The sequence below is a fragment of the Balaenoptera physalus genome (genome assembly GCF_965194825.1).
Source record: "Balaenoptera physalus genome assembly, chromosome: 2".
In the NCBI taxonomy this organism is placed as follows: Eukaryota; Metazoa; Chordata; class Mammalia; order Artiodactyla; family Balaenopteridae; genus Balaenoptera; species Balaenoptera physalus.
In genome coordinates, this window is record NC_138883.1 from 49,507,879 (window position 1) to 49,535,860 (window position 27,982).

At 43.9% G+C, this 27,982-nt stretch overlaps 3 protein-coding genes and 1 long non-coding RNA gene across 13 annotated transcripts in view; 2 read left to right on the forward strand and 2 right to left on the reverse strand.

Moving 5' to 3' along the window:
- Positions 1–2,876, forward strand: part of TRIM9 (tripartite motif containing 9) — a 103,760-nt gene extending 100,884 nt beyond the window's left edge. For all 9 annotated transcript variants that reach the window (XM_082448387.1, XM_082448388.1, XM_082448385.1 and 6 more), the window contains one exon: positions 845–2,876. In XM_082448387.1, coding sequence (XP_082304513.1) covers positions 845–907 — 63 coding nt within the window. In that variant the 3' untranslated portion in view covers positions 908–2,876. The remainder of the gene's footprint in view (positions 1–844) is intronic.
- Positions 2,877–17,626: 14,750 nt separating this feature from the next.
- On the reverse strand, positions 17,627–25,908 carry LOC309654452. Its single transcript, XR_014260259.1, has 3 exons — positions 22,613–25,908; positions 22,131–22,210; positions 17,627–18,349 (listed from the first exon to the last, which is right to left on the reverse strand). It is a non-coding gene; the product is annotated as an uncharacterized lncRNA (long non-coding RNA).
- A 186-nt stretch (positions 25,909–26,094) lies between these two features.
- Positions 26,095–27,982, forward strand: part of PYGL (glycogen phosphorylase L) — a 56,912-nt gene continuing 55,024 nt past the window's right edge. The window contains exon 1 of the mRNA XM_082448395.1: positions 26,095–26,478. Coding sequence (XP_082304521.1) covers positions 26,236–26,478 — 243 coding nt within the window. The 5' untranslated portion in view covers positions 26,095–26,235. The remainder of the gene's footprint in view (positions 26,479–27,982) is intronic.
- Positions 26,490–27,982, reverse strand: part of ABHD12B (abhydrolase domain containing 12B) — a 49,319-nt gene continuing 47,826 nt past the window's right edge. For both annotated transcript variants that reach the window (XM_082448423.1, XM_082448424.1), the window contains one exon: positions 26,490–27,555. In XM_082448423.1, coding sequence (XP_082304549.1) covers positions 27,293–27,555 — 263 coding nt within the window. In that variant the 3' untranslated portion in view covers positions 26,490–27,292. The remainder of the gene's footprint in view (positions 27,556–27,982) is intronic.

A 27,982-nucleotide genomic window follows, 5' to 3' on the forward strand; every position in this document is an offset into this window, starting at 1 on the left:
AGTGACCTCTGCCCTTCTGTCTTGCTGCAACTAGATGGGTTTTTCTGGACGGCTGAAATCTAATCTATCAGAGTGCAGCCTCTACATTGGACAAAAGAAAGCTATAGATTTCCCTAGAAGTGTGTCTTAGAAAACCCTCATTCAAAGTTTTCCACATTTTCAGCTGTTTCCCTTGCAAAGAATATTGTACTCGACGCTCTTTAGGGGTTTCCAGGATGTTCTGAGTATCTTTAGAGAAAGACACTTGGGCTGGGGAAGACAGGGACAAGACAAGAAGGGGAGAGATGACAGACAGCAGTGCATGAAATGGTTCTAGCCTGGTCCGTGCAGCTGAAGTATGAGGTTGGACAAAATTCAGTGAAATATTAAATAAGTGCGCACGTTTCTTCATACCTGGCAATCATGTAGTCCATCCCTAAATGAAAGGCTTATCCTAACTGGAATAACTAGTGGACAAATAATAGGGGAAGGGTTGTCTGCGCATCTGCTTTCTGTCCATGGACATGGCAGTCATCACTGCCGTGTGGCCAACAGGCTTTTCTACCTGCAGATCAATGCCTGTGTCTTCAGTCATAGGAACACAATCTCCCCAGAATCCACTGAAGAAGCAAGTGGATGCGAACCATATTATCAAGTGTCTCCAAGACTGGGGAGCCCAGCATGGTGGCCAGGTTCTAGCACAGGCTGAACTCTACTAGAATTCTCTTTAATGTCTGCTAGAATAGATGTTACAGAAAACTGAACAGATCCCCTTTTGAGTGAGGAACACACCCACTGTGCTCTGGGGAGGGGGTGCAGGGGGGGATCCTGCAGTGCCTTCGGGACTCACAGTCTCTTCCCACAGGTCACGCTTCACACGGGGCTCCCAGTCCCCGACTGCTACTCGAGCAGAGCATCAATAGCCTAAAGATGTGCTGTGGAGGCGCCAGCTGCCTGTTCTTACCTCCGCCTGAGCGCAACAGCAAGGAGCTCAGCCAGAGCTGGAGGGAGAGGGAGGAGGAGAGAGATGCTGGTCCTCACACCCCGCAGCCCCCCTTTCCCTCCAGCCTCTCTACTGCTGTAAAGCCTGCTTTCTCTTCCATGTTCAGCAATTCTAACCAACGGAAGACCTAGACAGCCCACCATGTCACTTTGTTTCCACAGCCAGATTTTGCTTTTATTTACATTATTTTTTTTTATGTAGGTGAGTTATCTTTTCTTTCTCCTTTGATCATGTCATTGGTGACTTACTGAACTGGCACTGCCAAGAGAAAATTCTCCTGATAACTTTTTTCTTAAACTTTCTGTCAAAGAGGTAGGTAGTAGTGAGAGGTAAGGAAGAATGAGCTGAATTTGGAGCTTGCCGTTTAGAATGTTCTTGAATGTTCTTGCCCTGTGACCTCTCATGCAGCGTTAGCTCTGCAAAGCTAGTCTTTTCAGCAATGAAAAGTTTTACTATCCACTGAAGCACAAAAATATCAGCAACACGACTACACAAAGACAGAGGGGTAGGCTCACAGGACAGCTAGGTCATTAGGACAGGCCAGAAAATCTGGTCACTGAATGAAATTGGAAGGTCTCTAAATATAGGCAGGGCAGGGGACTTCATGATTTGGTTCATTTATTTACAAGTTTTTAATTGAGAACCGATTCTGGACCAGGCACTGTTCTAGACAATGGAGACAGAGTGGTGAATACACAGGTGTGGTCTCTGCCCTCCTGGAGCTTATATTGTCCTAGGAGAACAAATCAAAAATAAAATTATTACAAATTGTTATTAGTATTAGGAAGGAAATAAACAAGGGCCAAAGAGGCTCATTGGTAAGATCTTTCAGATCCCCTAGAATGATGCTAAAAATCCATACATTCTGGCCATAACACCAGAAACACACCAACTCAATGCCTTTTCAGCTGTACTATTTTAATTATGGTACCTGCTGCCATTCACCACAGAGTCCTTCTTTGGTAGAAATGATGTCAGCATTCTTATTTGTTAATGCTGCAATGATACTAAGCCTTAAAAATAAATGTGAAAAAAAATTAATGACCAGAAGGAGGAGGACTCATTGTCCGTAACGGAGGATCTTAAGTTGCAGTTCACAGCATTCACATTCTCAGGATTAATGCGCTTGTCTCCGTGTAGACTCACTATCTGTGCCTGTTACAAATGAACAATCCATCCTCTCTGCTGCCACTCACATCCCAACTTTCTGGAATTGTTCAAATAATGTTTGGGAGGAAATGAAATTGTAGGTCATTGCTATGATGGATAGCAGAATAATAAGCTTATTACTTCCGTGTAGAGATAGACTTATATAAGCTACTCTTCAGATCCTTTTGTTTGACATGAAGTTTTAGAAAATGTAGCACCTAGAAAGAGGTTCTGGTTAGTTGTCTAAATATTTGCCAGGGAGCCAAGAAATTCACCATGAAAAGAAAAACAAGAATAACAAAAGGGAAGAGGTAGGATGGGAAAGCTAACAAATTAAAGTTTGGGCAAAAAGTAATATTTGTAAATAGCCAATAATTTACTTTTGGGCTTACTTTATTTAGATTATTTCTATCAGCTGTGGTGTTTTTCTAGTTAAGTGTACCTGATTTATTGAATAGGTGCTATCCTGTTTGTGTCCACCTTGGTTTTTCTTGGCTACAGAAACATTCTGTTGCAGGCCAACACTAATTTGATATATGATTTATTCTCCAATGAGACTCGATGGCTGGGCCGCTGTAGACTCATAGTTACTCTTGTTCCTTATTAAATTCATCCTGCTAATTAGATTTCTAGTGACCGGTAACACGTAGTTTACACAGAATTGCAGTTATAGATGCATACAGCTACTGTACTAGAACAGATGGATATTTCTGGTGTGCCAATAAATGGTTTTTATGAGAGGACATCCTATGTCTCTTTAGAATTTCTTAGTTTTTGCCTTTTGGGGACGACAATTCGCCTTTGTCAGAGCAAAGTGTCATTGGAAGGTCCCGCAGAGCTCGGGAAAACACCTGCACTTCATTCCATCTCCTCAGGAGCCTTGCACTGTCGCCTAGTGGTGCTGACCTCCTGAATCTTAACTTAGTATGAAACATTAACAGCGAGATGCTGTTGAGGGTCTGCCTCCAAACACTGGGGACTTACCTTAACGAAACTGCTCCTAGAAGCTCCACAAACTTGTACTGCAAGATACAGTGTCACTGACTTTTTCTAACCTGGTTCCTTCACCTCTTCTTGGAGTGGCTAAGCAATACGATTGTTTTTAAATAATTAAAACAACTAGCCTTTTCAAATGAACAGCCTTGGTTTTATATTAAAAGGAAAACATGATCTAAAAGCATATCGAAAGCACGAGTTAAATCCATTTCACCTGCCTTCCCGAATTTAGGTTGTTTTAGGACTCGGCTCGCAGCCTAAACTGTAAGATGTTTGCGGGAGTGGTTTTCCAGGAACTTGGCGTCAGCTGTGTCTAGTTCCAGCTGAGCTGATTAAGACTGGATAGGATGACCAACCCCTCAACTGGGCATGCGTGAGTGTCCTCTCGGTGACCTTTTGAAGGCGCAGAGGCCTGTAATTAGTTACAGCTGGGCAGAAGGACACTTACCGCACCTTTTTCCAATCACCTTTCCCCATGCCCCCCACGCGCCCCACGAGCCCCATACCTCAGACCAACCTGCTTCCTTATGCAGTTATCCCATAAATACCCCAGCCCCTTGCCTTGGGTGGGGAGGTGGGTTTGAGATTTGTTGCCTCCTCTGTTTGCTTTGCTGGAAACCTCAGCATCCCAGCGTTTTGGTACGCTGTGCCATGGGCAAAACAAACCTGGTTCAGGGCTTCCCTGGTGGTGCAGTGGTTAAGAATCCGCCTGCCAGTGAAGGGGACACGGGTTCGAGCCCTAGTCCGGGAAGATCCCACATGCCACGGAGCAACTAAGCCCGTGCGCCACAACTACTGAGCCTGCGCTCTAGAGCCCGCGAGCCACAACTACTGAAGCCCCCGTGCCACAATTACTGAAGCCCGTGCGCCTAGAGCCCATGCTCTGCAACAAGAGAAGCCACCGCAATGAGAAGCCCACGCACCGCAGCAAAGAGTAGCCCCTGCTTGACACAACTAGAGAAAGCCCACGCGCAGCAACAAAGACCCAACGCAGCCAAAAATAAATAAATAAACTTAATTAATTTTTAAAAAAACCTGGTTCAGTAACAATATGATCCAGGTTGTAACCTGAGTGGAGCCTAAGGCAGTTGTTAGGCGCTGCTGCTGTGTCCATCCAGGTTTCTGCACTCTTCTTTCCTCACCGCCTACCCTGATATTTTGTTCTTCCTTCTCTATTGGTCCCATCTTCTGGTTTTCTTCTCTTCTGTTTGCTACCTAATGGAACACTTTAGCCATGTTTTCCTCTTCCCATGGTGTTGAGCTTAATAGAACTTCTGATCCCCCTCGAATTTCCTCATAGTAGTGACTAAGTGATTTGCAAGAAATCACCCTATTTTCTGGAAATGAGATCCTCTTTTTCTGCCTCTAATGTGTGCATTCATCTTTTGCCCATCTATCCAACTCACTGATAAGAAAGGAGGGCTTGCCATTGAATCAGAATTTCTGATTATGGAGCAAAGAAACTATAGTAATTAAAGAAGTTCTTAGATCACACTACCTTATAAGTTATATGAACATGCTAAAGACATCTGCATATATTCTTCAAATATATGAGCCAGCTACTTCCACCGAGACTGGTGTTTAGGGAACCTTGGGTCTGACATAATACATCACACTTAACTGAGGCTACCTAAATAGTGTCTTTCTCTGAAGAACCAGTTTTGGGGATACATACAGAATTGAGGGTATCGAATAGGAATGAACAGTGGAAGCACCTAATTAAATACACAGAAACATCAGCCTGGTCCTTTGGACTTATTATCAGCTCCACTCTGCCACAGCTGTGCTAGGAAAAGCTGCAGGTACAGAATTAGATAAAACAGAATTAGATAGTAGCAGTGGTTGCATAACCTTGTAAATATATTAAAAATCACTGAGTTGTACACTCTAAAGAGGTGAGGAGCCGTGTTGGACATGACCAGGACTCTCCTTACAGCCTCTATCAAACTACTTAATATTGTCTGTTCCTATTTCCCCAAACCTGTCCTCTGAGATAAAGCCTAAGGCAGAGAGGGAGCGGTATCGAAGACCGAGACACTGACCTCCTGGCTCTACCTTTTCTTCCTCTTCCATATTCCCTTAGTCAGTGGAGGGGCTTTGGTTTGCTACCTCTTCCTGTGTGTTGAAGACTGCCTCTACCTTTTGTCCTTGGCCTTCCTACCATGGACTTTAACCAGCCCCTTTCCTGAGGGTCATAGTGGTGGAGAGAGTAGAAAACCTGGCTACCATTAAGGAAGCAATTCAAAATAGCTCTTACATACCCACGGTGGGTATGAATCTTGCTCACATCTTTTTTCCTTCTTCCACCAGGTAGAAATAAACATTCACCGTGAAATCTAAAAGGGCTAATATTTTGGTTTGTGTTCTTGCCCTTTTTCCCCCAATATTTTTTCCTAAAATTCTCTAAGCAATGAAGATAATAAATTATAATTCCACGAATAAGCATGGCTGAATGTTCAATTACCTGTTAACTTACAAAACGTCTTTTGCTGTATGGCCACGATTTTTAATGTGTATGATGAAGGAAACCATAAAGCTAAAGAAACCACCTTGATGAGAGAAACTTCATGAAGGTATAAACCAGTGAGTCAATCTCCACCCTGGCTAAAACTCTCTGATAAGAACAATATGTCCAGCTGTGCATTTATATGTGTTCTGCACAAAGAAAGGGGCACAAAGCAAAGTAAAGCATGTAAAAGTGCTTTGTGCAATAGAGATGAAAGACATGTTAAATATAAGTATAATTATTAAGTAACCTCTACCCTCTGCACTGTCAGACAACCTGAGAGTGGTCAGGTACAGCAGCTGAGAGCACAGCATCTGTCGGTGACGGTCTGAATTCTGGTCCTGGCTCCAAGGTGTGCCAGCTGCACGCCCTGGAGCAAGCAATGAAAACTCACCCACAGTTTCCACATCTCTAAAGTGGAGGTAAAAACAGAATTGTTTTGAGGGTTAAACCAAATAATAAATGTAAAACACTCCAAACCGTACCTAGCCCATGAGTGTTATGAACTGTTAGGTATTATTCTTTTCTGCGCCATCTGTTGGTGACGTCAGTTCCATCCCTTCCCTAAGATACCAACTGAGTGTCAGTAATGATTCTTACTGACACTTCATCAGTCACCAGTCATCAGTCATCAGTCATCTTCTTGGGTGACAATGCCTGTCTTTAGAACTTGACAAAAACTCTTTGTCAAATTCTTCTACAACAATTAACAGAAGAATGTAGGCAAGGAAATTCTGAGAAAAAGCAGTAAGTTGACTTATATTACACATTAAAATCTACTTCAAAGCCACAGTAATCAAAATGGTATTGTATTACTAAAATCAGCTATAAGATAACTCAGAAATCGATATTTCAATGAATGTTGAACACAGAATCACAAAGGAGGAAATGCAAATTATTCCAAAATGTTGAAAAGTATTATCCGAAATTTAGTTAACTATTTGGAAACTATATTTTTAATCATATCACATCTCAGATATTAAGATGTTAAACATGAAATATTTAAAACTTTAATAAACCAGAAGACAATGCAAATATTCATCTGATCTTTCTCAAGGAGGCTTAAGTCACTGTAGATTACTTTATGCAATAGGTTCATCAATTTTCTAAAGCTCCTCTCCAACTTATATTTTACATTTTAAACCCTCCTTTGTTATTCCTGCCTATATACCATAGCCATCTGTTTTCTTCTTTAATTGACTGGGCCCATCTTTAACCTGTCTAAACCCACTTTCTAGTACTATAGATTTATTGAATGTTTTGATTTATTGTTATGCTGCCATTTAACAAACTACTTTTAAGGAAAGATTGAGTTATTAAATATGAACTACTCAACACTGTTTCTGGACTGTATTTTCAACTTAACAGTTAATGAGTTTCTAATGAGCAAGTCATATGAAGTAAATGAGGATCCTAATTGTTCCTTCTGTAAAGGCTGATTTCCACGTGTGATCTGTGAGAAGACCACTCCACTCAATATATTTTCCTAATTGCCTGGTGAGCAGCGTGGCTGTCAGGTGTGAAGAAATAAGTCTCCAGTCTTATCGGTTGGCAGGCTTAAAATGAAGAGCAGGTGAAGGTTAATTGCAGCTTCTCAAGAGGTTGGTTTCACGCTTGGCAATAAATGGGCTTTTTGCAGAATATGCAAACTTTATCTAGGTATAGTGATGCTCTCAGACCTGCTACGCCTGCAGAAAAAACAAATCACAAATCTCTATCAGATAGAAATCAGTCAATCTTAGAAACTCCTGACGATCAGTCAAAACTCCATGCCACTATTAAATTCCCTGTCTTCAAGATTTCAACTAAGAGCAAGAATTAAAACGTAGTGTAGTTATGTATACTGTGTGTGTTAGTTGTCCATCATCCAAGTTGAGGGGACACTTTTCCTTGATGTTGAGAGAATCTGAGCATCTGCTCTCCATGGCTTGGGGAGAGAGAATCCCAGCAGATCAGGTGAAGCACTGAGAGCTAGTTCAAGGGCAATCAGGATGCCACATCAGGGACCCAAAGGGAACAAGAGAGAACAGGATACAGGGGCACATTCAGCAACAAGGAGATTCAGATGCATTTCACACGTGCATTTTTTTTCCTAGAGGTCTCAAGTGTTAGGCTTCATCCTTAAGCCTCTCGTCGAGCCTTTGGCAATAACCATAGGAAACTCAATCACTGGGGCACATTCCTAGTAGAAACTTTCAAAGATACTATAAAGGACAACAAAGAAACATCGGTTCTTCCACCAAGTGGGTCTGACTCAATATGATATTTTTCATGGTCTGAATCATCGGGGGTAGGCTAATAATAACATCATAATAATAATACCCTATTTTCTTATTTCTCGAATACAAGGGTTGTTTGTTGTCTTATTTTTGTTTTCCACACTTTAACATCTCTGCAATGAAGATACATCGCACACGTAGCAAAAGAAACTCACCACTGGTAAAGTGGTGATTCTCAACCTTCACCACGCATTGACATCATCTGAAGGACTTTAAAAATACTGATACCAGGCTACTAATTTAATTAGCTTGAGATGCAGCCTGGGAATGCGGGCTTTTTTAAGTTCCCCAGGTGATTCTAACACGCAGCCAGGGTTGAGAATGAAGGGGTAAGGGATGAGGGGGTGGCATGCGCTCAGAGACAGTTTTTATTGCCTGTACATTTGGGAATTAATAAGATGTGGGGATGGGGAGAGCATCAGTTCATCAGTCTATTACTTCTGTGGAGTTATTTGCATTGATAGCTGGTAAACTTAAATTCACATCATAATTTCCACTTAAAAGATCTTCTAAAAGATCCCACTACAAGGCATTCCCTGACGGTCCAGTGGTTAGGGCTCCACACTTCCGCTGCAGGGGGTCCGGATTTGATCCCCTATCGGGAAACTAAGATCCCTCAAGTCACGTGGCACGGACAAAAAACAAAAAAACTCACTACAATGTAACATAGAAAAGAAAAAATATATTGTGTGTACACAAAATTAATCACATACTGGATAATGCAATTGAAGGCAATAAAAATAGCCAAAATTCTGAGACCAGATCACAGCTTTTCAATTGTTGGGACCAACAGATGTGTTAAAAACTATCATTCAGATGTCCAAATCTGTCAAAAGCTTCCAGCTACTTTCCAAAAAAGCTCTTTACTTTAGTTATGTGTAATTCAGTTAGCGATAATACAAACAAAATAGCCAAGAGGGAAATGCAAACAAGCAAACAAACAAAACCCCACAGAACGCACTGTATTCTTTGGTGTGTGTTTAAATTATTCTGCAGCATCACAAAGATGCTAACAAGGTCCAGATCATCAGCAGGGGTAACCTGACCATTACATGTAGCTGCCAATGGCCATAATTGAGAGATAGGCATTTTAGACCCCAACTGTGATTGTCATTCTGAAGAGGAAAGTAGCATGTATTTGTGGGTATGAATATACACTGTGGTAAATTAGATTTTTTTTAAGGTTGTATACATTTTATGTTGTATTTGGTTTTGTCCAAAAGAATTATCAATAATATTGTCAGTGGTGCATCTTACAATCTATAACAAATTTTCTTACAACTGAGAAATACTCTAATAATATAGTAGCTATATATTGGATCTCATTGTTTTCCATGCAATGCCCAAAGCCTTTAAGTGAATCATCTTACTTAATCTTCATCTTACCTACATATTTTTATTATAACCATTTTAGAAATGAGAAAATTGAAGCACAGAGGGGTTAAGTAACTTGCCCAAAGTCACACAGCAAGCGCGTGTCAGGATTTGAACCTAGATGGCCTAACTCCAGGGCTCATGCTCTTAACCACTTGGTTATAGGGCACTGTGATTGCTGTACATAGGGTGTACCCCATACAATACCTTCAATAAGTAGTTAATGAGCACCTATTAAATGCTATAAACATTGTTATAACAACTAGAGATACTAGCGAATAAAATAGTCAAGGTCTCTACCTTCTTAGAGCTGATAGTCTAACAGGGAAATGCAAATAAGTAAATAAAGCTCAAGGTAATTTTAGGTAGTAATAAATACTATATCAGAAACTGAACAGGCTGATGAGATAGAAGGTTTGGGGGTGGTCAGCAATGGCCTCCCTGAGGAGATGACATTTGGGCTGAAGAGGAGGGGGGGCAGGTTGGGGGGGCACTGGGAACAGCAGGGGCAAAGGCCTTGGGGCAAAAGTAAGCTTTGTGTGTCCAAGGAACTAGAGTCAGTTCGGCTGACAAACAGTGAGAGAAGGGAGGGGAGAGAGAGAGGAGAGCAGCGCCAGAGCGCCAGGTGTGTGTGTGCTTGAGGCCGGGTTGGGCCAGACCATTGAGGCTCCTGCAGGCCAGGTGCACCAGCTGGGAGTCTGGTTACAAAAAAACAAACTTGGCTCTGGCTGACCTAAAGACACAGAAGGAAGGTACTAGGATGGCAGGGAGCAGCTCAGAAAGATGGGATCCAGGGCAGCTCTAGGTATCAAGGGAGCAGGAACTGACGCACAACGGCCTTCTCCAAGCCCCAGGAGACCACATACTCCCGCAGTGCCTCATCTTTTAGTCTCTGCTCAAGATTTGATTCCAGAAAGACAGTGTCTGGTTTGGCTTTGGTCCAGCGTCTGCCTCTTAGCTGACGTCAGGACCTAGAACCCCAACGACTGCATCCGATCTATGTGCTGTTTCCAGAAAGGTAGGGGAAGCGTGCTGGCAGCCAAATGAACAAAGCAAAGGGACGGGTTCTGTGTACGTCATGTTTTGAATGAATGAATGCTGCTTACGTCTGTGCCTTCAGTTTCTGGGATGCGGGGGATGGTTTTAGGGTATGTGTGTTTACAAAAGCAAATGTTTTAGAAACGGTAGGAAGAGAGGAGGCTCAATTTCAATCTCTGCAGAGAATGAACAGCGAAGGGGGGTGTTCTCTTCAGTATTGACTTTATATCTCAGGATACTAAACGCTCACAACTTATTGAGCTCAGAAAACAACAGATCTTCTATAATTCAGTCGAAACTGGGACCACAGCCAATTTTACCTAATAGAAATTTCCAAGCAATGAACACAGAAATCTCTGCCTCCAAGCTACTCAAAACTGAGCTGGGAATTTTTTCTCATGGCATAAAGAGACACACAGTCGATTTTTTAAAACTATTCTTTGGGTCCTGCTGATCTGAAAATCTGTCTCAACCTGAGCTGTAAAGTCACAAAAACCAGTTTCCCAGCCCAGATCAACCACTTATTAGATATCAGCTTAGACACGTTAATTAACCTCCGTCAGCTTGTGATAAACTCGAGATAATAGTGCCTACACCATAGGGTGATTGTAAGGATTGAGTTAGAAAATATGTTGCGTGCCTAATACAGCGCCTTTTTGGGATTCCTCTTGATTAAGCTCTTGTCGATCCTTGCCATGAGAATGCTCTGCATACAATTAAAAATACATTGCTAGTATGTTTACATTAGTGTGGATGTGGAGGGGGAAGAAAGTTGACACAAGGTTTTGGCCTTGAATAAATTTAAAAGATTTACATTTTTTGGGAATATAGTTCACGCCAATGTTTCTTAGGATAAGTAATAATAATCATCGTTACTATTACTTTAGTGCTCACAATGTCCCAGGCACTATTCTAAGCACTTCATATTTATTTACTTATTTAATCTATACAACAACCCCATGAGGTTAGCATTATTATTATCGCACATTTTAAAAATGAGAAAACTAGAACAAATAAAGTTTGTGTAATGTGCCCAAGGTCACGCAGTTGGTGGGTGACAGAGCTGGGAGTTGAACCCCTACGTGTTGGTTCTGGGGCCTTCACTCCTAACCATTCTGCTTTACTTTCCAAATAGCAAAGAAGCATTAATCTACACATTACCTCACCCACGGGCAACTCCCTCCTTTGCATGCAAGTTGTTCCATTTGGGATTTGAAGTAACAAATTAAGCCTCCAGTTATAAAGTTATGTGTGTTGCGTGGATCTTCAAAGAAATCAAAGAATGGAATGGTGGTTGCCAGAGGCTGGGGGAGGTGGGAATGAGGAATTGCTAATCAACAGACAAAGTTTCAGTTAAGCAAGATGAATAAGATCTAGAGATCTGTTGTGCAATACTGTACTTATAGTTAACAATACTGTATTGTGCACTTAAAAATTTGCCAAGAGAGACTTCCCTGGTGGCGCAGTGGTTAAGAATCTGCCTGCCAATGCAGGGGACACAGGTTCGAGCCCTGGTCCGGGAAGATCCCACATGCCGCGGAGCAACTAAGCCCACGTGCCACAACTACTGAAGCCCGCGCCTAGAGCAACAAGAGAAGCCACCGCAATGAGAAGCCCAAGCACTGCAACTAGAAAAAGCCCACACACAGCAACAAAGACCCCACGCAGCCATAAATAAATAAATAAAAATTTTAAAAAATAAATAAAAATAATAATTTGCCAAGAGCATAAACCTCATGTTGTGTTCTCATCCCAATAAAATAAAACAAAATAAAATAAAGTAATAAAATAAAAGGTTTATGCCCAGGACCTGGAGGAATTCTGATGGAAACCTGGTCTCCCTGAAACCTGGCCCTTGGCCTTGGCCTCCTTGGAGGATCACTAAGCTATTGTAAAAAGGCTCTCTTCTCTAGGCTTTATTTCCCATTTAGTGTCCTGGAGGATAGAGGACAAAGCCAACTCCAGGCAAAATTCCGAAGTAAACAAGGTGTCTCTTTGACACATTCTCTTTCCTTTCTGTGTCCATCACTTCTCACCAGGAATACAGTATTCAAAGTACTGAAAACTTCCAACAGTGACAACTTACCCCATGCCTCAGGAGCCATACTCAGCTCAATCTCTTTTCCATTTCCCTCATTTATCAAATCTCCCAGTCTTCAATTGCCAAGTTATTGCTGTATCAGGGTAATAAACTCCAATATAGTTTCTTGCAACTTCCTACTAAGATATCCATCTAAGCTTCTGAACATATAAAAGTTTCAACAGCATTAAAAATCCTATCAACCATCTGACAGTGCCTAAAAAGAATTTACACCAATGGCAGCATAAAGGGGGCTGACAATTGTGGCCAAAATGCAAAAGGAACTTATTGAAATAAACAGGCTTTACCCTTTGGGACAGAGCAGCATGGTCACCTGGGAAGGAGAGAAGAAGAGGCTTGAGTCACCCCACTATCAGCACCCAGCTCAGGAATGCAGGTCCTGCACAAAATAACACCCAGCGGCCTATGCCCTGCTGCAGCCAAGAGGGGAACTACCTCTTTTTGTATCCATTCACGACTATACCTCTCAGCGCACACATGACAGCTGTATGCACACAGGATGCTCTGCCATGGAGGTGATGCTGGCACCTGAGGGCAGGGGCAGAAGATCTTCAGAGGCAAGCCATGCTCAGGGTGTTTTGCTAATATTCTTGAGGACAAAAATTATCTTCCTTAGTGAGACAGAACTAAAGACAAGGAGTTAGGAGCAGGATGACTAGAGAGAAAAGAAGTTTTTAAACTGCAGCCATTGCTGGCATTGAGGACACTGTAAACAACTGCTTGGGGTGAAAACTGCTTTTTTTCTTCTTTTTTCCCCCTTTTTGGTTAAAATGCTTTAAAGGGACCTCTGATTATACAACAGGAAAGCCCCAGCCCATCCCAGTAGGGATGACGGAGAGAATGCGGAGCTAAATAGCTCTGTGCAGTAATGTGAGTGTTTCATCTTTGTGCAGGTAAGGTTTGGGGAGACGGGTTTGTTTGTTTCATTTTAAGGGACTTCTTTTTTTCTCCTGGCGGCCCAAAGATTACACTTGGTGGTCCCAAAAGAAAGAGGAGATGGAAAAGGCCACTCTAATCGAAAAGGGTGGTCTCTAGGAACATGGAAGCAGAATAGGACCCAAGGAAAGAAACAGTCAGTAAGGAATTCCCTCTTTCACCATTTGTCTAATGGTCTCTGGCCTCGATGCTGTCTAAAATCTGATTTCAAGATATCTCCTGTGTTGTGAGATAATTCTCTTCTATTATCACCCTCCCTGCCGAGTCTTTAGAGAAGCCTAACTTATATAACCCGGTGGCAGTTTTAAGTGAGAAGTGCCTCAGTGCTTGAGAGTGAGTGATCTGGGGATCGGAGGGTAAACTAAAATGCCCAGGAATGACTGAATAAGCCAGCACCCAAGTAACACGTATAGTGTTCCTTCCAACACGTACTCTAAGTGCACTCAGTAAGGAGGACCCTAGAAATAAAAATTTCTTAATTTTATTACATATTTGTACTTATTTTTAAGTTTCCTTCTGTTTCCTATATTAACTCTTTTTTGATTGTGTGTCAGTTCTGTCTGTTGAATCCATGCCTGTCAATCTGTTGGCTTTCCTTAAATGTTTCGCTGTATTTATGTTGAGGGTATGTTGAACTATACTGGTAGCGACCTGGTGTTTTTGCTTTCATACCAGTGAGACGGTTCCCCTGCAGTAGAATTGTTCAGGGCAGAGGAGGCCGTGGATGCAAGAGGTGGCTCTTCCTCAGGAAAAGCATTCCCAACCCTCCTGTGGCTGCAAGGTACCTGGGACATTAATCCATTTCTCTTGCCCAGATCTCCACTCTTGGAGCATCGCGTTTGAGGAGACTCACTCCAGGAGTTATATTCCCAGCTCTGCCCTAAAGGTCACCATAAAAGTATAGGTAATGACTCACCTGGTAATTTAATTTCCCGGGGGTGGGGAGCGGTCACTGTATCAGGTGTCCGCCAAGACCAACCTCAGGTTCAGTGATTTGCTAGAAGGACTCACAGGGCTGAGAGGTAGTTATACTCACGGGTACAGTTTATTGAAATGAAAGGATACAAAACGAAACCAGCAAAGGGAACAGACGCATGGGACAAAGGCTGGAGGAGACCAGGCAGAAGCTTTCCAAAGTCCTCTCCCAGTGGAGTCGCACAAGGGGCACCTAATTCCTCCCACGGCACCGTGTGGCAATACTTGCAAAGCGTGTCTGCCAGGGAAGCTCACTGGCCTCATCGTCAAGCTTTTTATTGGAGGCTGGCCACGTAGAGACCCTCTGCCAAACACGTGTCAAAATTTCAGACTCCCAGAAGGAAGCAGGTGTTCAGCATGAACATATTGTTTGCACAGTCTAGACACAGTGAACTGTCCTTATCATTAGGGAATGGTGGGAAAACTCCTGAAATCCAAGTTCCCAGATGCTAGACAAGGGCCAACCTTGCAAGCAGGGCTTGCTAAGAACAGGTGTCTCAGGGCTGCTATGTCAACTCTTTTCTGCACAGTCTCCCAGAGGCCCCTCTCCCCAACCCCCATCGCCTCTGATCTTGGACTTGTTCCGGATTCTGATGAGTAAGCTCAAGTCTTGGAAACCCTGTAAGAGATCTCAGGATCTCTGGTTTTATTCAGTTTTGCCATTAGTACATAAGAAGCTCTCAAAAACCTGTGTTACATAAATGAGTCATGTAAAAAGAAAAAAATTGGATAATTTAAAACCTGAAAGAAAATAGTCTAAAATATATTAACAAAGGAAGATGCTATTACATGAGAGTTTTATTTGTTGTATTTTTATATGCCTTCCAAATTTTCTAGAATAAACACATACTATTTCTATAATTAAAAAACAAGTAGAAATAAATGTTATTTTCCAACAAATCTGAGTGTTGGTCCTGTAGATTAGATGCAGAATCTGCAGGGATGGGCCCAGACCCACTGGATAACTTTGACCTCAGGGATATTTTTGGCCACAGGCATTCTGGGTGAGGCCCACATCACAAAGCATTTGTCCTTTGGGACCCAAACTTAGTGTTGTTCTCTTCCATTCAGTCTTCATAAATAAACTCAGAAAATACAATGGTCAACACTTAAAGCAAATTTGTCAACTGATAAACTAAAAATAAAAAATCTGAAGATCCACTGATGTTTCTCAGCTTCCAGTGGCAAATGCTACAAACTATAGTGATGCAATCAACTTTTAGCGATCTCCACTGATGGAATGGAAACAATTTTTTAAAATTTTTAATTACTTTCCAAGCATATCTTCCTAAGGTTAATATTAAAACTTAGCTTGTAGGAGGAGGAATCCTAAACACATTCTAGGTAGCAGTGGGAAACGATCCTAAATGTTTTTTCAGTTTGGCATCAGCAATACAGCAGTTTACACTGTTACCACTTACTGTAACTTATGATAACCAGCAAGGATTCAACATTAAGTACCCAATTTGTCAGTACCCGGCTACTCTGAGTAATGCCAACTCTTTATTTCCCCCCTCGTAGTTGAACTTAGTTTCTTCATCACTTCAATCCCTTTACTGCAAGAGAACTGTACATCTATAGCTAAACTACATTTTCCACAACGGGAAGAAAAAAATGTCATTAAAACTACAGGTCAGATCTAGCAATTATATTCCCAACAGAAATGGGGGGCATGTGTGCAGTAAAAACATGTACCAGTATCTTTATGGCAGCTTTGTTCATAATTACCAAAAACTGGATACAACCCAAATGTCCATCAACAGTGGATAAATAAAATATGGGTAACTAAAAAAATGGATAAAGTTGTGCTACATTCATATAACGGAACACTATACAACAATGAAAAGCTATGAAGTTTGGCAAGAACACAAAACATACAGACATAATGTTGAGTAAAAGAAGTCAGGCAAAATAGAGATGCACTGTATAATTAATTTCATTTATGCAAAGTTTAAAACAGGCAAAAGTAATTTGCAATATTGGAAGTCAGGGTAGTGATTACCTTTAGAGAGGGAGACAGGGAAGGGGCACAACAGAGGCTTCCGAGCTGCTCATAATATTCTGTAGCTCAGTCTTGGTGGAGTTTGCACAAGTTATTCATTTGTAAAAATTCACTGTGATAAAAACTTAAGATTTATACACCTGTCTGTATATTTTACTGCTATAAAAATATTACTCAAGGGGACTTCCCTGGCGGTCCAGTGGTTAAGGCTCTGCGCTTCCAATGCAGGGGGCACGGGTTTGATCCCTGGTCAGGGAACTAAGATCCCACATGCTGCGTGGCGTGGCCACAAATAAATAAATAAATAGAAAAAATTGTAAAAAATAAAATAAATATTAACCAAAAAGGAGGGTTTTACAAAGAGCTTATACATCAAAAACAGACATAGTAATTACGGTTCTTTTAGTAAATGTTCAATAACTCTAAGAACCTGACCAACAGTATATATGTAATGCCTATTTCTCCAGATTTTATGAGTCTTTGAGTCAGAGGAATCTCGTTAACTCCAACACAGATGTCTGGGTCTTGCTGCCATTTCCCATACCAAACCTCCACCCCCTGTGCACCAAGTCTTGTATTTCTGGGAGTCTCCAGAAGGTGTCTCCATGTTCTCTCAGTCCTGCTGGCAATTCCTCTGCCCATTGAGCCAAGTACTTCCTCCAGACCCTCTAAGCTGTGCAGGAGTGAAGCACAAGAGATTGATTCACCTGCGCAGGTGGGATGTTAAAACAGTGTTTCTTGGATCTGAGTATTTTTTATAAAGCTCAGTAAGAAAACTCTTTCAGTTTTTACTGACGGCCTTCTACGTGCTCGTGGAAATCATGCATCTAGATACTTAGACCAGGGTATCAAGAAACTGCTACAGTGCCCCAATCAGACTTACTGCTCCCCTCTGACAACTAAGGTTTCTTGCTGGCTCAAGCTCATCAGCAGATGCCTTCTACCCTTAGGGTGAATTCTTGCCCAGGAAACTCCTCAGCCTCCACCAGCCTCCCACAGCTGGACATGCCCTCATCCCAGCAACGGGAAGGGCATGACTTCTTTCCCCATGATTCCAACCTCCCCTGGGTGTATTGATTTCACTCAGGCCTGTCCCACCAGTTCACAGATGTGCTCAGACAGGCCTGAAAACCTGTGATAGACCCCAGATAAACCAGTGTAGCAATCCCTCTACTCTGCTACTTTAATACCTGCAAACTCAGATGCTTGACTCATATGGGACCCCAAGCCACCTGTACACCCAACTCTGAGTGTGTTCTAAATCTAGCATAAGAATGTTAAGATCCCATTCTTTTTTTTTATTTATTTTTTTTAATGCTATTCTTGTCTGCTTACATTCTTTTTATGTATGTATGTATGTATGTATGTATGTATGTATGTATGGCTGTGTTGGGTCTTCGTTTCTGTGCGAGGGCTTTCTCTAGTTGTGGCAAGTGGGGGTCACTCTTCATCGCGGTGCGCGGGCCTCTCACTCTCGCGGCCTCTCGTTGCCGAGCACAGGCTCCAGACGCGCAGGCTCAGTAATTGTGGCTCACGGGCCGAGTTGCTCCGCGGCATGTGGGATCTTCCCAGACCAGGGCTCGAACCCGTGTCCCCTGCATTGGCAGGCAGATTCTCAACCACTGCGCCACCAGGGAAGCCCCCCATTCTTTTTTTAAAAAGATTTCTTCAATGTTCTGTGTGAGAATAAATTATTTATTTAGATGTCAATACATCTACATCTAAGATTTTGAAAGGGAGAAAGTGCCATCTATTTTATGCTCTGGCTAGAGGGATGAAAATAATCAATTTTGATTCATCTTCTTCAGAATACAGGTGATTTTTGTTTGTTTTTCATTTATTTTATTCAAGTATAGTTGATTTACAATGTGTTAATTTCTGCTGTACAGCAAAGTGATTCAGTTACACACACACACACACACACACACATATATATATATATATATATATATATACATTCTTTTTCATCAGAAAAAAGTAATTTTTTCAGAGTGTTTTGGTGCATAAATATCTGGAACAAAGAAAGAGAAATAAAGCAATAATTAAAATTGCAATCACATCCTTTGCTGAACCACTCGATGGCCTGAGATGTTGAGTTCAAATAGCAAATCCCTCCACCTGCTGGTATAAGCTTGGCTCTGCAGTTCTCACACTTAAATCTCAAAAATATAAAATGATGATTTGTCATGAAAATTATGGGTGGAGTGAAACTTCATGTTTTCATCTGAAACTGGAAATGTACTGTGATCCCATGACTAATATACTACGATTCAAGGGGGTGGAGGAAGAAATAGCACTTCCAAGAAGAAAGAAAAACAGCTGTTGTAATTTGGCTTCAAGACGGATACAAGATGCTCTTTCCTTCCTGTGAACTGAGCACTTAAGTTCTGGGCTAACTGTTTTTTCCTTCAGCATATTCTGCCTTGTATTTTCATGTGAGCGTGGTGCCTTAACCTAGTTTAAAAGTTCTTAGTAAGGCAGAGACCGTGGCCTGTATTTTTTGTACCATTAACAGTGAGCACAGTTCCTTGCATACAATGGGTGCTTATTCAATGATTGATTTGTTGACTTTCCAAGTTGGTCCATTCTTCCAGTTCCTTCTTTCACCAGGAACATGACCAAAGGGGAGTCCTCTATAGTCATTGTTGTAAAATGACCACTCCCACAATATACTTAAGTATAAAGGGGAGAGGGGAGGCAGATAAAGAGAGGGAGTGAGTGCCCAGGAAACCAGGGACTGGGGAAACAGTGTGTCTGGCTACTCTGTCGTCAGTTTGGTTCACTGATGTATCCCAAGTGCCCAGCAAAAGGCTGGACACACGGTAGTTTCTTAACAAGTATTTTTTAATAAATCAATAAATTTAAACATTGAATTTGAAAAACAGAGATAGGCTATGCTATGCGAAACTATGCTGAATGAACTCTAGTCCAAACAACAAGAAATGCAGAAAGAAAAGCCCGACATTTGTGCATGAGATCAGCTTTTAATACATCATCCAGACTCCCAGGCTCCATCCTTGAAAAAATTAAATGAAAAGGAAGCTATTTTTTTCTCTGTGATATGTTTTAAGCTGATAAATGTTACCCCTCGAATCCAAGTATCCTATTGGTTAGAGCTTTAAAGATGGATGATTAACAGCTCAGAGAAGTTAAAGTGTTTGCATCTGAGAACGTGGTGATTGTGATTCCTTCAGTTTACTCCTTAAGAGAACAAAATTCTAAAGAACAGTAATATTTGTATGGCAGCTATATGTTTTATAGGTAATCCCTGCAGTAAATCTATTATGCACAAAGAACAAGTCAAAATGTGGACCAACTATGGTCAGCACGACAAAGGCCCTGAGCCAAGGTGGCAGGGGAGCCTGTCTCTAGTGCATGTTGCATCCTGATTATCTGCTGAAACCCTAGGCTTAGCACACGTCTCGCTTCCCTTCCTCTGTCAGGATTTGTTCATATCTCTTTGCAAAACTTTCCCAGAATTTATCTCCTATAAATGTTATTCATTCCCATAGCAAGGTGAAAACTTTTTCTGAAACATGAGTCTTGTCGCATTAGTAATAATACCAGAGGGTAAAGCAGATACAAACAGTACGAAAACTTAGGTGTGTACGAAATGCAGCTTTATGTTTTATACATAATTTGAATTTCTATTGGAACACTCATTCCTCCAGGAAAGGGAAAAATGTGATCTCACTTAATTGCTTAATTGGCCCATTCACTCCAAGCACCAGTGGCAGGGGATTGGGTGTGGGAAGCCCAGGCCTTGACAAGTCTCCCCCTGGGTATTTTCTGAGTCAGTCTTCGGCATCTGGTCTTCACCCAAGGGCTGCCCCACGCCTCCCTGGGGATGGGGAGTCTCTGTGACCGTGTCTAAGCCCTGACTACTGAGAGCCTCCTCCCTGAGCTCCTGCTACTTCCCCTGGATCTTCCAAACAAGCAGGGCCACACCCCAGGCTGCTCCCTGGGGTTTCTGCTGCCTCCCCAGGGAGGCAGGCTCCCTCCAGGCTCCTTGCTCCCAGATCAGTGACATTTCTACTCCCCTCACACCCACTGTGATATCTTCTCACTCCTGTGAGTCTTCTCAGACCCTTGGCTCTCATTCAGTGTGTCTCCCAAATGTTAACCTAGGCCAGCTACAAACCAGGAAGGCTACGTCCTTCCTCAGCAAGTAGGAGCACAAGCTAGAGTGGCTCCTCAAGGGAGATGGGGAAAAGTAAACCACCAGGAGAATAAGGGAAATGCTGACTAATATTTCAAAAAATAATCCCAACCCAAAAGTTGACATCTTAATATTGCTTTTAACATTTTCTAGCACTTCTCCACTCAGAACTTTTTGGAGTTTAACCATCTTGGGAAGTGAATAGGACAGAGAGCATTACCCTCACTTTGCAGAAGTTGAAATTGAGGCCCTAAGTGATTTGCCAGCATATTTCATAACAGGTGTGAAACATAACAGGGGGAAGTCAGGTTGTTAAACATTGCCAGCTTTTCAGGAACTCCCACGAGACCACACCTAACAAACCAAACCACTGTATTAAAAAAAAGCAAATCAGATACGACAGGACCTGAAAGTGCCAGGAACACTCACTTGCTTCAAGACAAGCCAAATATATTCAGGGAACAAGTGAATGGTCACAGTCACAGCCAGTTATAGAGATGGCAATGCGGTCAGCATGCCGTCTGCAGATCCTAAGGGCACTCAATAGTTTAATAAATCCAGGTTCTCAGTCATCTTACTAAATATTTAAAACATCAGAGCCTAGGTAGTAACCTTGGTTGACACATTCATACATTAAATATACTCAGTGAAATGTACTTAAATTCACTCATTGGGCACAAAGCGCAGCTCACCTTCCACGCTGCCCATCCCTGGGGTGCCAATGCCCATTTGTGGGGCCGCTTTGGACCTCTGGTATTTCCCTGGATTTCAGAACTGATTAGAAGTACGTCAAAAGGCCAGAGAACAGTATAAAACAAACTAAGGGGACAGGGTAAGTAGGTCAGCTAAGGTGCAGTGAGAAATCATGCTTACTTAACAGATCCCAAACCGGAAAACAATATGCAAATATTTGAAAACCTCTTCAGCCTCTTACCTGTTAAATGATCTTGAGCAAACTACTTAACTTCTCCAAGCCTCGGTTTCTTCATCTACAAAATGGGAAGAAAAATAGAACTTGCCCTACAGAGCTGGTAAGAGGATTAAATGAGGGAACGCACATTAAGAGACTAGCCAGAGCCCTTGGAAAATGCTAGCTGCAGATTTGATGAATCTGAAAGTGGTGTGCCAACACGATAAGCCCTAGTTTGGAATATAGTGGCTGTTAACCTATGTTTGTGGTCTGATATCTTTCTGGTGGTTACCAGAATGGGCCTCATAGACCTCCAACTGCAGGCAGCATAACTGACCAAGGGCCACGGACGTCCTTGCTGGGCTTGTGAAGAGGCCACGCCTCCCCAGGTTGCTCCCAGCAATGGCTAAGAGAGCATGGTGACTTCTCTGACATTGGCTTTGGTGCCAGAACTACCAGTGGCCTTGCTGGATTTTCCTGGGACTGAGGGCAGTCTGGGATGCTCCCTCCCGTTGTTCCCTCCCTCTCTTCTTCACTGGGGGTCAGACTTGCATCATAGCCTGACACTCTACCAGGCTAACTTGGCTCCTTCCCCATTTTCTTTCCCACAGGCATTTGCCCTAACAAAATCCTTGCATGCTGAATCCTGTCTTGGCATCTGCTTCTCTGAAGACCCGGGCTGACACACTTTCCCAAGTTCTTTTCTGACAGTGGGCAACTTACACTTGTCTTGTGAGGTCTGCACAGTTTGTTCAGCTATTCGCAAGGGCCATTTCATCAGAGCAGCCATGAGGAAGCCGCAGCTGAGAAACAGGAATAACAGGGGTCATCGTGGCCAAGGCTGGTGTAAACAGAGGTGAGCAACGTAAGTCTGACACTTTTTCAGGGAACCACAGTTTTGAGTGTTTCTAGTCAGGGAGAGGCTGAAGGAAAGGTTTTTAAAGATCGTAATCTTCTTGGTCAAGTAACTTAACCTCTCTGGGCCTCAGTGTCCTAGACCAGTACAGAATGAGCAGATGTTAGATTTCAAAGGGACCTGGGAGACCATAAGCTCTGTGTTTCCCAAACTTCAGTTACATTTCTACACTTTTAGGCCAACCCACGTGCCACCCAAATGCTAATTTTTCTTTAAGTAAATTCACTTTAACTTAAAATTTAAAAAGCGAAGTTTATGTCAGAGTGTTAACTGGAGAAGTATCACTTACCATAAATGGAAGACAACATTATTAAATTCTTGTTAGATGCTAAAACCTGAAGAAGGTGTAGAGCCTGGACCTGCTTTCTGTTAAAAATATAGATTAACAAGTGTTAAAGACCTGCTAACACCAAATACTTTCTAGAAAGACTGGAAGAGAAGTGAAAAGACTACCTGACAATGTGATTCATTGTCATGCAAGACTAGATCTATGACACACTCCTAAGTCACCTAAGTCACTCCTTTCACATGGGCTTGGGTGATCCCTCCCCTCATGCTGTAGTTTGGACATTCTACCATTCACAGTTTTTCCACTTTGAGGGATGTGCAACTCAGGGGTGCAGGTTTACTAACTGGCTACAGAATCAAGCCAATAGTGTGTTTATTAGTTCATCATTATCCTGGGTTTCCAACAAGAACTTAGTCCATCTAAGTAGATAGGGGGGCTAGGATCCACCTATTTGGAACTTTCTTAAACAAAACTAAGAAGCAGCAAGTTTGCCTTTGGTGTCTTCCATCTCTTCTTTTGCACCCCCTAATTCCTCACTCCCCATCCAAGTACCCAGACAATTCTTTTGCCTTTTGCTGCTCAGGTCTCCCTGGGAGTAAGATCTACTCAGACCTAGCTTCCCCTCATCTCACTGCTCCACCCTATTTTCCATCTAACTGTTGAACTATTTCACACCAACCTGTGAATGACCCAAAACTGGCTTAATGGTGTGACCATCCTAGAGGTATTCAAAATTGCTTTTAGAAACATATTTTTTATCATCTAATTTGTCAAGAGACCTGCCCTTTCAGCCTCCCCTCAAACTTTACCATAGAGGCCTGGTTATTTTAAGATCAACTTTTTTTTTTTTGCATTTATTTATTTTTTATATAATTTATTTTTTATTGAAGTATGGTTGATTTACAATATTAGTTTCAGGTGTACAACATAGTGATTCAACATTTTTATAGATTATACTCCATTTAAAGTTATTACAAAAGAATGGCTATAGTCCCTCTGCTGTACAATATATCCTTGTTGCTTTTTTAAAAAATTTATTTATTTTTGGCTGCGTTGGGTCTTTGTTGCTGTGCGCGGGCTTTCTCTAGTTGAGGTGAGTGGGAGCTACTCTTCATTGTGGTGCGCGGGCTTCTCATTGCAGTGGCTTCTCTTGTTGAGGAGCACAGGCTCTAGGCACTTGTGCTTCAGTAGTTGTGGCGTGCGGGCTCAGCAGTTGTGGCTTGCGGGCTCTAGAGCGCAGGCTCAGTAGCTGTGGTGCACGGGCTTAGTTGCTCCGTGGCATGTGGGATCTTCCCGGACCAGGGCTCGAACCCGTGTCCCTGCATTGGCAGGCGGATTATTAACCACTGTGCCACCAGGGAAGTCCCTCGTTGCTTATTTATTTTATACCTAGCAGTTTGTATATCTTAATGCCCTCCCCCCCTCCTTCTCTCCACTGGTAACCACTAGTTTGTTCTATCTGTAAGATCAACCATTTTGATGCTGCTCTACTCTCACTTTTAATTCAGGGTATTTCTGGCCTCATCCAGATGGCCAGACCCTCATCCTTGTGTCTCCTAAATGCTTTCCCATGCAGGTCATCAGTACTACAGGCACTGCATATTGTAACTCAGTCCTGGCTCTGCCCCAAAGGCCTAGAGTCTGAAGCCCTGACATTGGGAGGACAAGGGGTCTGGTTATTTTGCCAGACCTATGAGATCTGAAGTCTTATTTTTATGGTGAGAGCTGCATTTAGCCTGAGTCAAATAATCCCCCCCCCACCACATCAACTCAAAATAATCAGCTTTGGTTTATTATTAACAGTAAAGTCCATTAATAAGTTGCACTAAGATTTTTTGGGGGAAATTCAATTCTGGCAATGGACTGTTTCTAAAATAATAGATTAATACCACATCTTATTGAAAAAGAAAAAGCCTCTGACATCCTAAAATACCATGTGTTTGCCTTTGACAATGTTTAAACACACACACACACACACACACACGCACACACACACAAATAAATACCACCAACACTGGAGGTGAATGGTGCAAAGATCAGCCTGTACTGCAGAGTAACACAGACTGCTTTGTTTCCTGTAAACAAGGCAACCAGCCCAGTGAGTTATCCCTTCATTTTACAGGACACACCTTTCTCTTTTCTCCTCCCTCAACCCCGCCTTCGGTTAAACAAGAGGCCAAAGGTAAAAGCCCCTGCCACCTAATCAGCCTGAAGGTCCAACTCAGGACTTCTGATTCTCACTAACTTGTCTGTACAGACGAGCAGGATGCTTTGACAGGGCAAGCATGAGTCTAGGAGTCAAGAAGCCCGAATTCCTGACTCCTCGAAAACTAAATGAAAGCAAAGGGGGTGCCCTGGGTTTCTTTTCTGATCCAAGATCGGGGGATGTCAAGGACTGACAGGGACGTGGGACAACCGAAGTAAAAGAGTGCTGACCCTCCAGGATCCCTTCCGAAGCTTGTGGTAGAACCCATTCCAGGTGAGAAATAATAGCATAGCAAATAAACCTCTGTAAAACAAAAGTTTGCCAGCAACCTGCTGTTACCTGAAAACTGGGTTCGCCTCTTGGTGGGTGTCGAGCCAAAAGACACAACCAAGCCAAAGATCGGGAGAAGGAAGAATTTATTACTTGCAGCAAGTAAGGAGAACACACGGAAACCTTCCCAAAGCAGAGTCTCCCTGAACAGCAAAACTGGGAAGTTTTAAGCTAAGGGTACATGCATATTCATGAAACGGCTTGAGCAGAGGAGAACTCAGCAAAGAATTGGGGCAAAGGTAGACAGAGGCCAAGCTTTAGTTGACTTAAGTCATGAGGGTCAACATCATCATTCCACCCTCCGCCTGGGTGGGGGGTCTTAGTTCCTGCAGACCACAAAGATGGGTATCAGATTGCTATGTATATCCCTTGGGGAGTAACTAGGGCTCTGTTTTATCACTGAACTATTATTTCTTGACTGCTTTTCCTTTGTTCCTGCATTCCCTTACTTCCCTTAAGATCATTAATTACTGAGACCTCTTCAAGGACAAGCACTGTGGCCAGGCTTAGACCACAACATGGCTTAGGCCAAAAATGCCTTCTCTTAGGTCAAGAAAGCCATGCAGGTGGTTCTCCCCTCTCCAGGGACCTTCTCCCCCCCCCCCACCCCCCATCTGCTTACAACACTTTCACACCAGACATCCTCCTTCTACCCAAGACTACAGAGTGGGTAGGCAGGACAAATTCCCTCCTCTACTCACCCCCCAGACCCATTCCCCAGATCCGGAAGGAGGCGTCAGTGTCCACGTGAGTCACCAAAGGGCCCACCTTCAACTGCCAAGAGGATTCAGCCCAGGTCCCTGGCCGCCAGCCCCCCACCTCCACCCCACCCGGGCCTATCGGGTGCGCAGAGGTCGCGACAGGCGCGCTCTCACCGCCGTACGCGCCCTGCCCGGCCCAGAGCCCCAGGCAGGAGCCGGGCCTTCCCTCCGCCTCCCGAGAGGGCGGGCTGCAACCCCGGGCGGCGCCGCACCGAGGGGCGGACCCCAGACTTTCCTCCGACTCAAAAGCGGCGAGAGGCGCAGGGCGACTCCGCCCCTGTCCTGCCGCCGGGCGTTTGGAGCCGCACGTCCTGCTCGCCGCCGCCATGGCCAAGCCCCTGACCGACCAGGAGAAGCGGAGGCAGATCAGCATCCGCGGCATCGTGGGCGTGGAGAACGTGGCCGAGCTGAAGAAGGGCTTCAACCGGCATCTGCACTTCACGCTGGTCAAGGACCGCAATGTGGCCACCCCCCGCGACTACTTCTTCGCGCTGGCGCACACGGTGCGCGACCACCTGGTGGGGCGCTGGATCCGCACGCAGCAGCACTACTACGAGACGTGCCCCAAGGTACGCGCCCGGGCGCGGGGAGGCGGGAGGGGGGCTCCTCGCCGCCCCTCGCCGGGTCGTGCCCTTCCGGGGCCGCGCGAGTCCAGCAGCCTGGCGCCGGGGCGGTGTCCGCGGCGGGGTGGGCGGAGCCCCCGGAGTGACCTCTCCTCACGCCGTTCTTGCCCCCCGCGAAGTCCGGGGTAGAGCGTCTGGGCGGCGGGTGGGCAGCCCAAGGGACAGATCCGGCCCTCCGCCAACACCCCATTCACATCTCGTGGGCCTCACTGCGCTTCCTGCCCCTGGGGACCGCCTGGAGCCGACGCCCAGGCCTCCCTCGCCTGTCCACTTGCTTCACAAACTTTTTTGGAGCATCTCCTCTCGGCGTTTACTCTGAGATATCGGCCGGCTCCTCTCTGTATGCCAGGCACAGTTCTCGGCCCCAGGCAGTCGACCCAGAACAAAACGGATGAGAACCCTGCCTCGGGGAAGCTGAATGTTTAGGGAGAGAGACAAATGGCAAAGGTCCTCAAACGGTAATAAGAATTGAGGGGGGGTAGGTAGGGAAGAGTGGGAAGAACGTGCTTCACAGCCCACAGAACTTTTGGAGGACTAGATGGGGGTTTCGTGGGAGACCCGGGCTTGTCGTAGGTACTGCCCGAGTGTGGTGAAGGGGGAGGGGTAAAGGTCCCACCCCATGGTCAGAGCTCTGAGCGCCCCCCGCCCCTCGCCCAACACGCAGTTCCTAGGAGTGGGGTGTGGAGCTTCTGGACTTCCTTGATTCCTGCGGACTGAAGGCCGAGGGCCAGGCCACCCGGGAACTGCTGAGGGCTGCTGTTCACAGACCACCGCTACCCGGTGCGCGGGGGCTGGAGCGGACGCCGCTGGGCGCACGGAGGAACACTATTTCCACCTGGCCAATCTGGGCAGGCGGGGTGGGGAGGACTGAGTAGGACTTGGCAGCCAGAGGGATTGTGTTGTGTAGAGTGCGGGTGAGCGAGCAGCTCTGGCAGCAGCAGTGAGGATGGTTGTGAGTCTTGAGAGAGGAAACTGGAAACGCTGGTTGGAGGCATATTGGAAAGGGTGAATGATGGGAATACCCTGGAGGTAGTGGGAAATACACATAAACATTTATTAGGAATTGTTTTAATAGGTAAAGCATGAAAAAGAATAGCCCATATTCCAAGTGCTTAAAGAACCCCTAAGCAAAACAGTCCTCAGAGTAAGGAATTGCAGCTGTAACAAAGCTTTCAAATGGAAAGTAACTTCCCCACCCCTGAGGCTTAGGCCTCTACCCAAAGCTAGCAACTGCTAAACTATATCCTTAGAAAACACTTTATGTATACATATATTTACCGTAATTTTTATTTGCATAGAGGGGACTGCACCTTACATTAAAAATTATTATTTAAGTTTTTAAGCTGGAGAGTGAGATGATAAGCCATATTTTACAACCTGCCCCCCTCCCCTCCCCACGCACTTCCAAAGCAAAGCATTTAGTGCCATAGAACACAGTCGCCTTGTACGT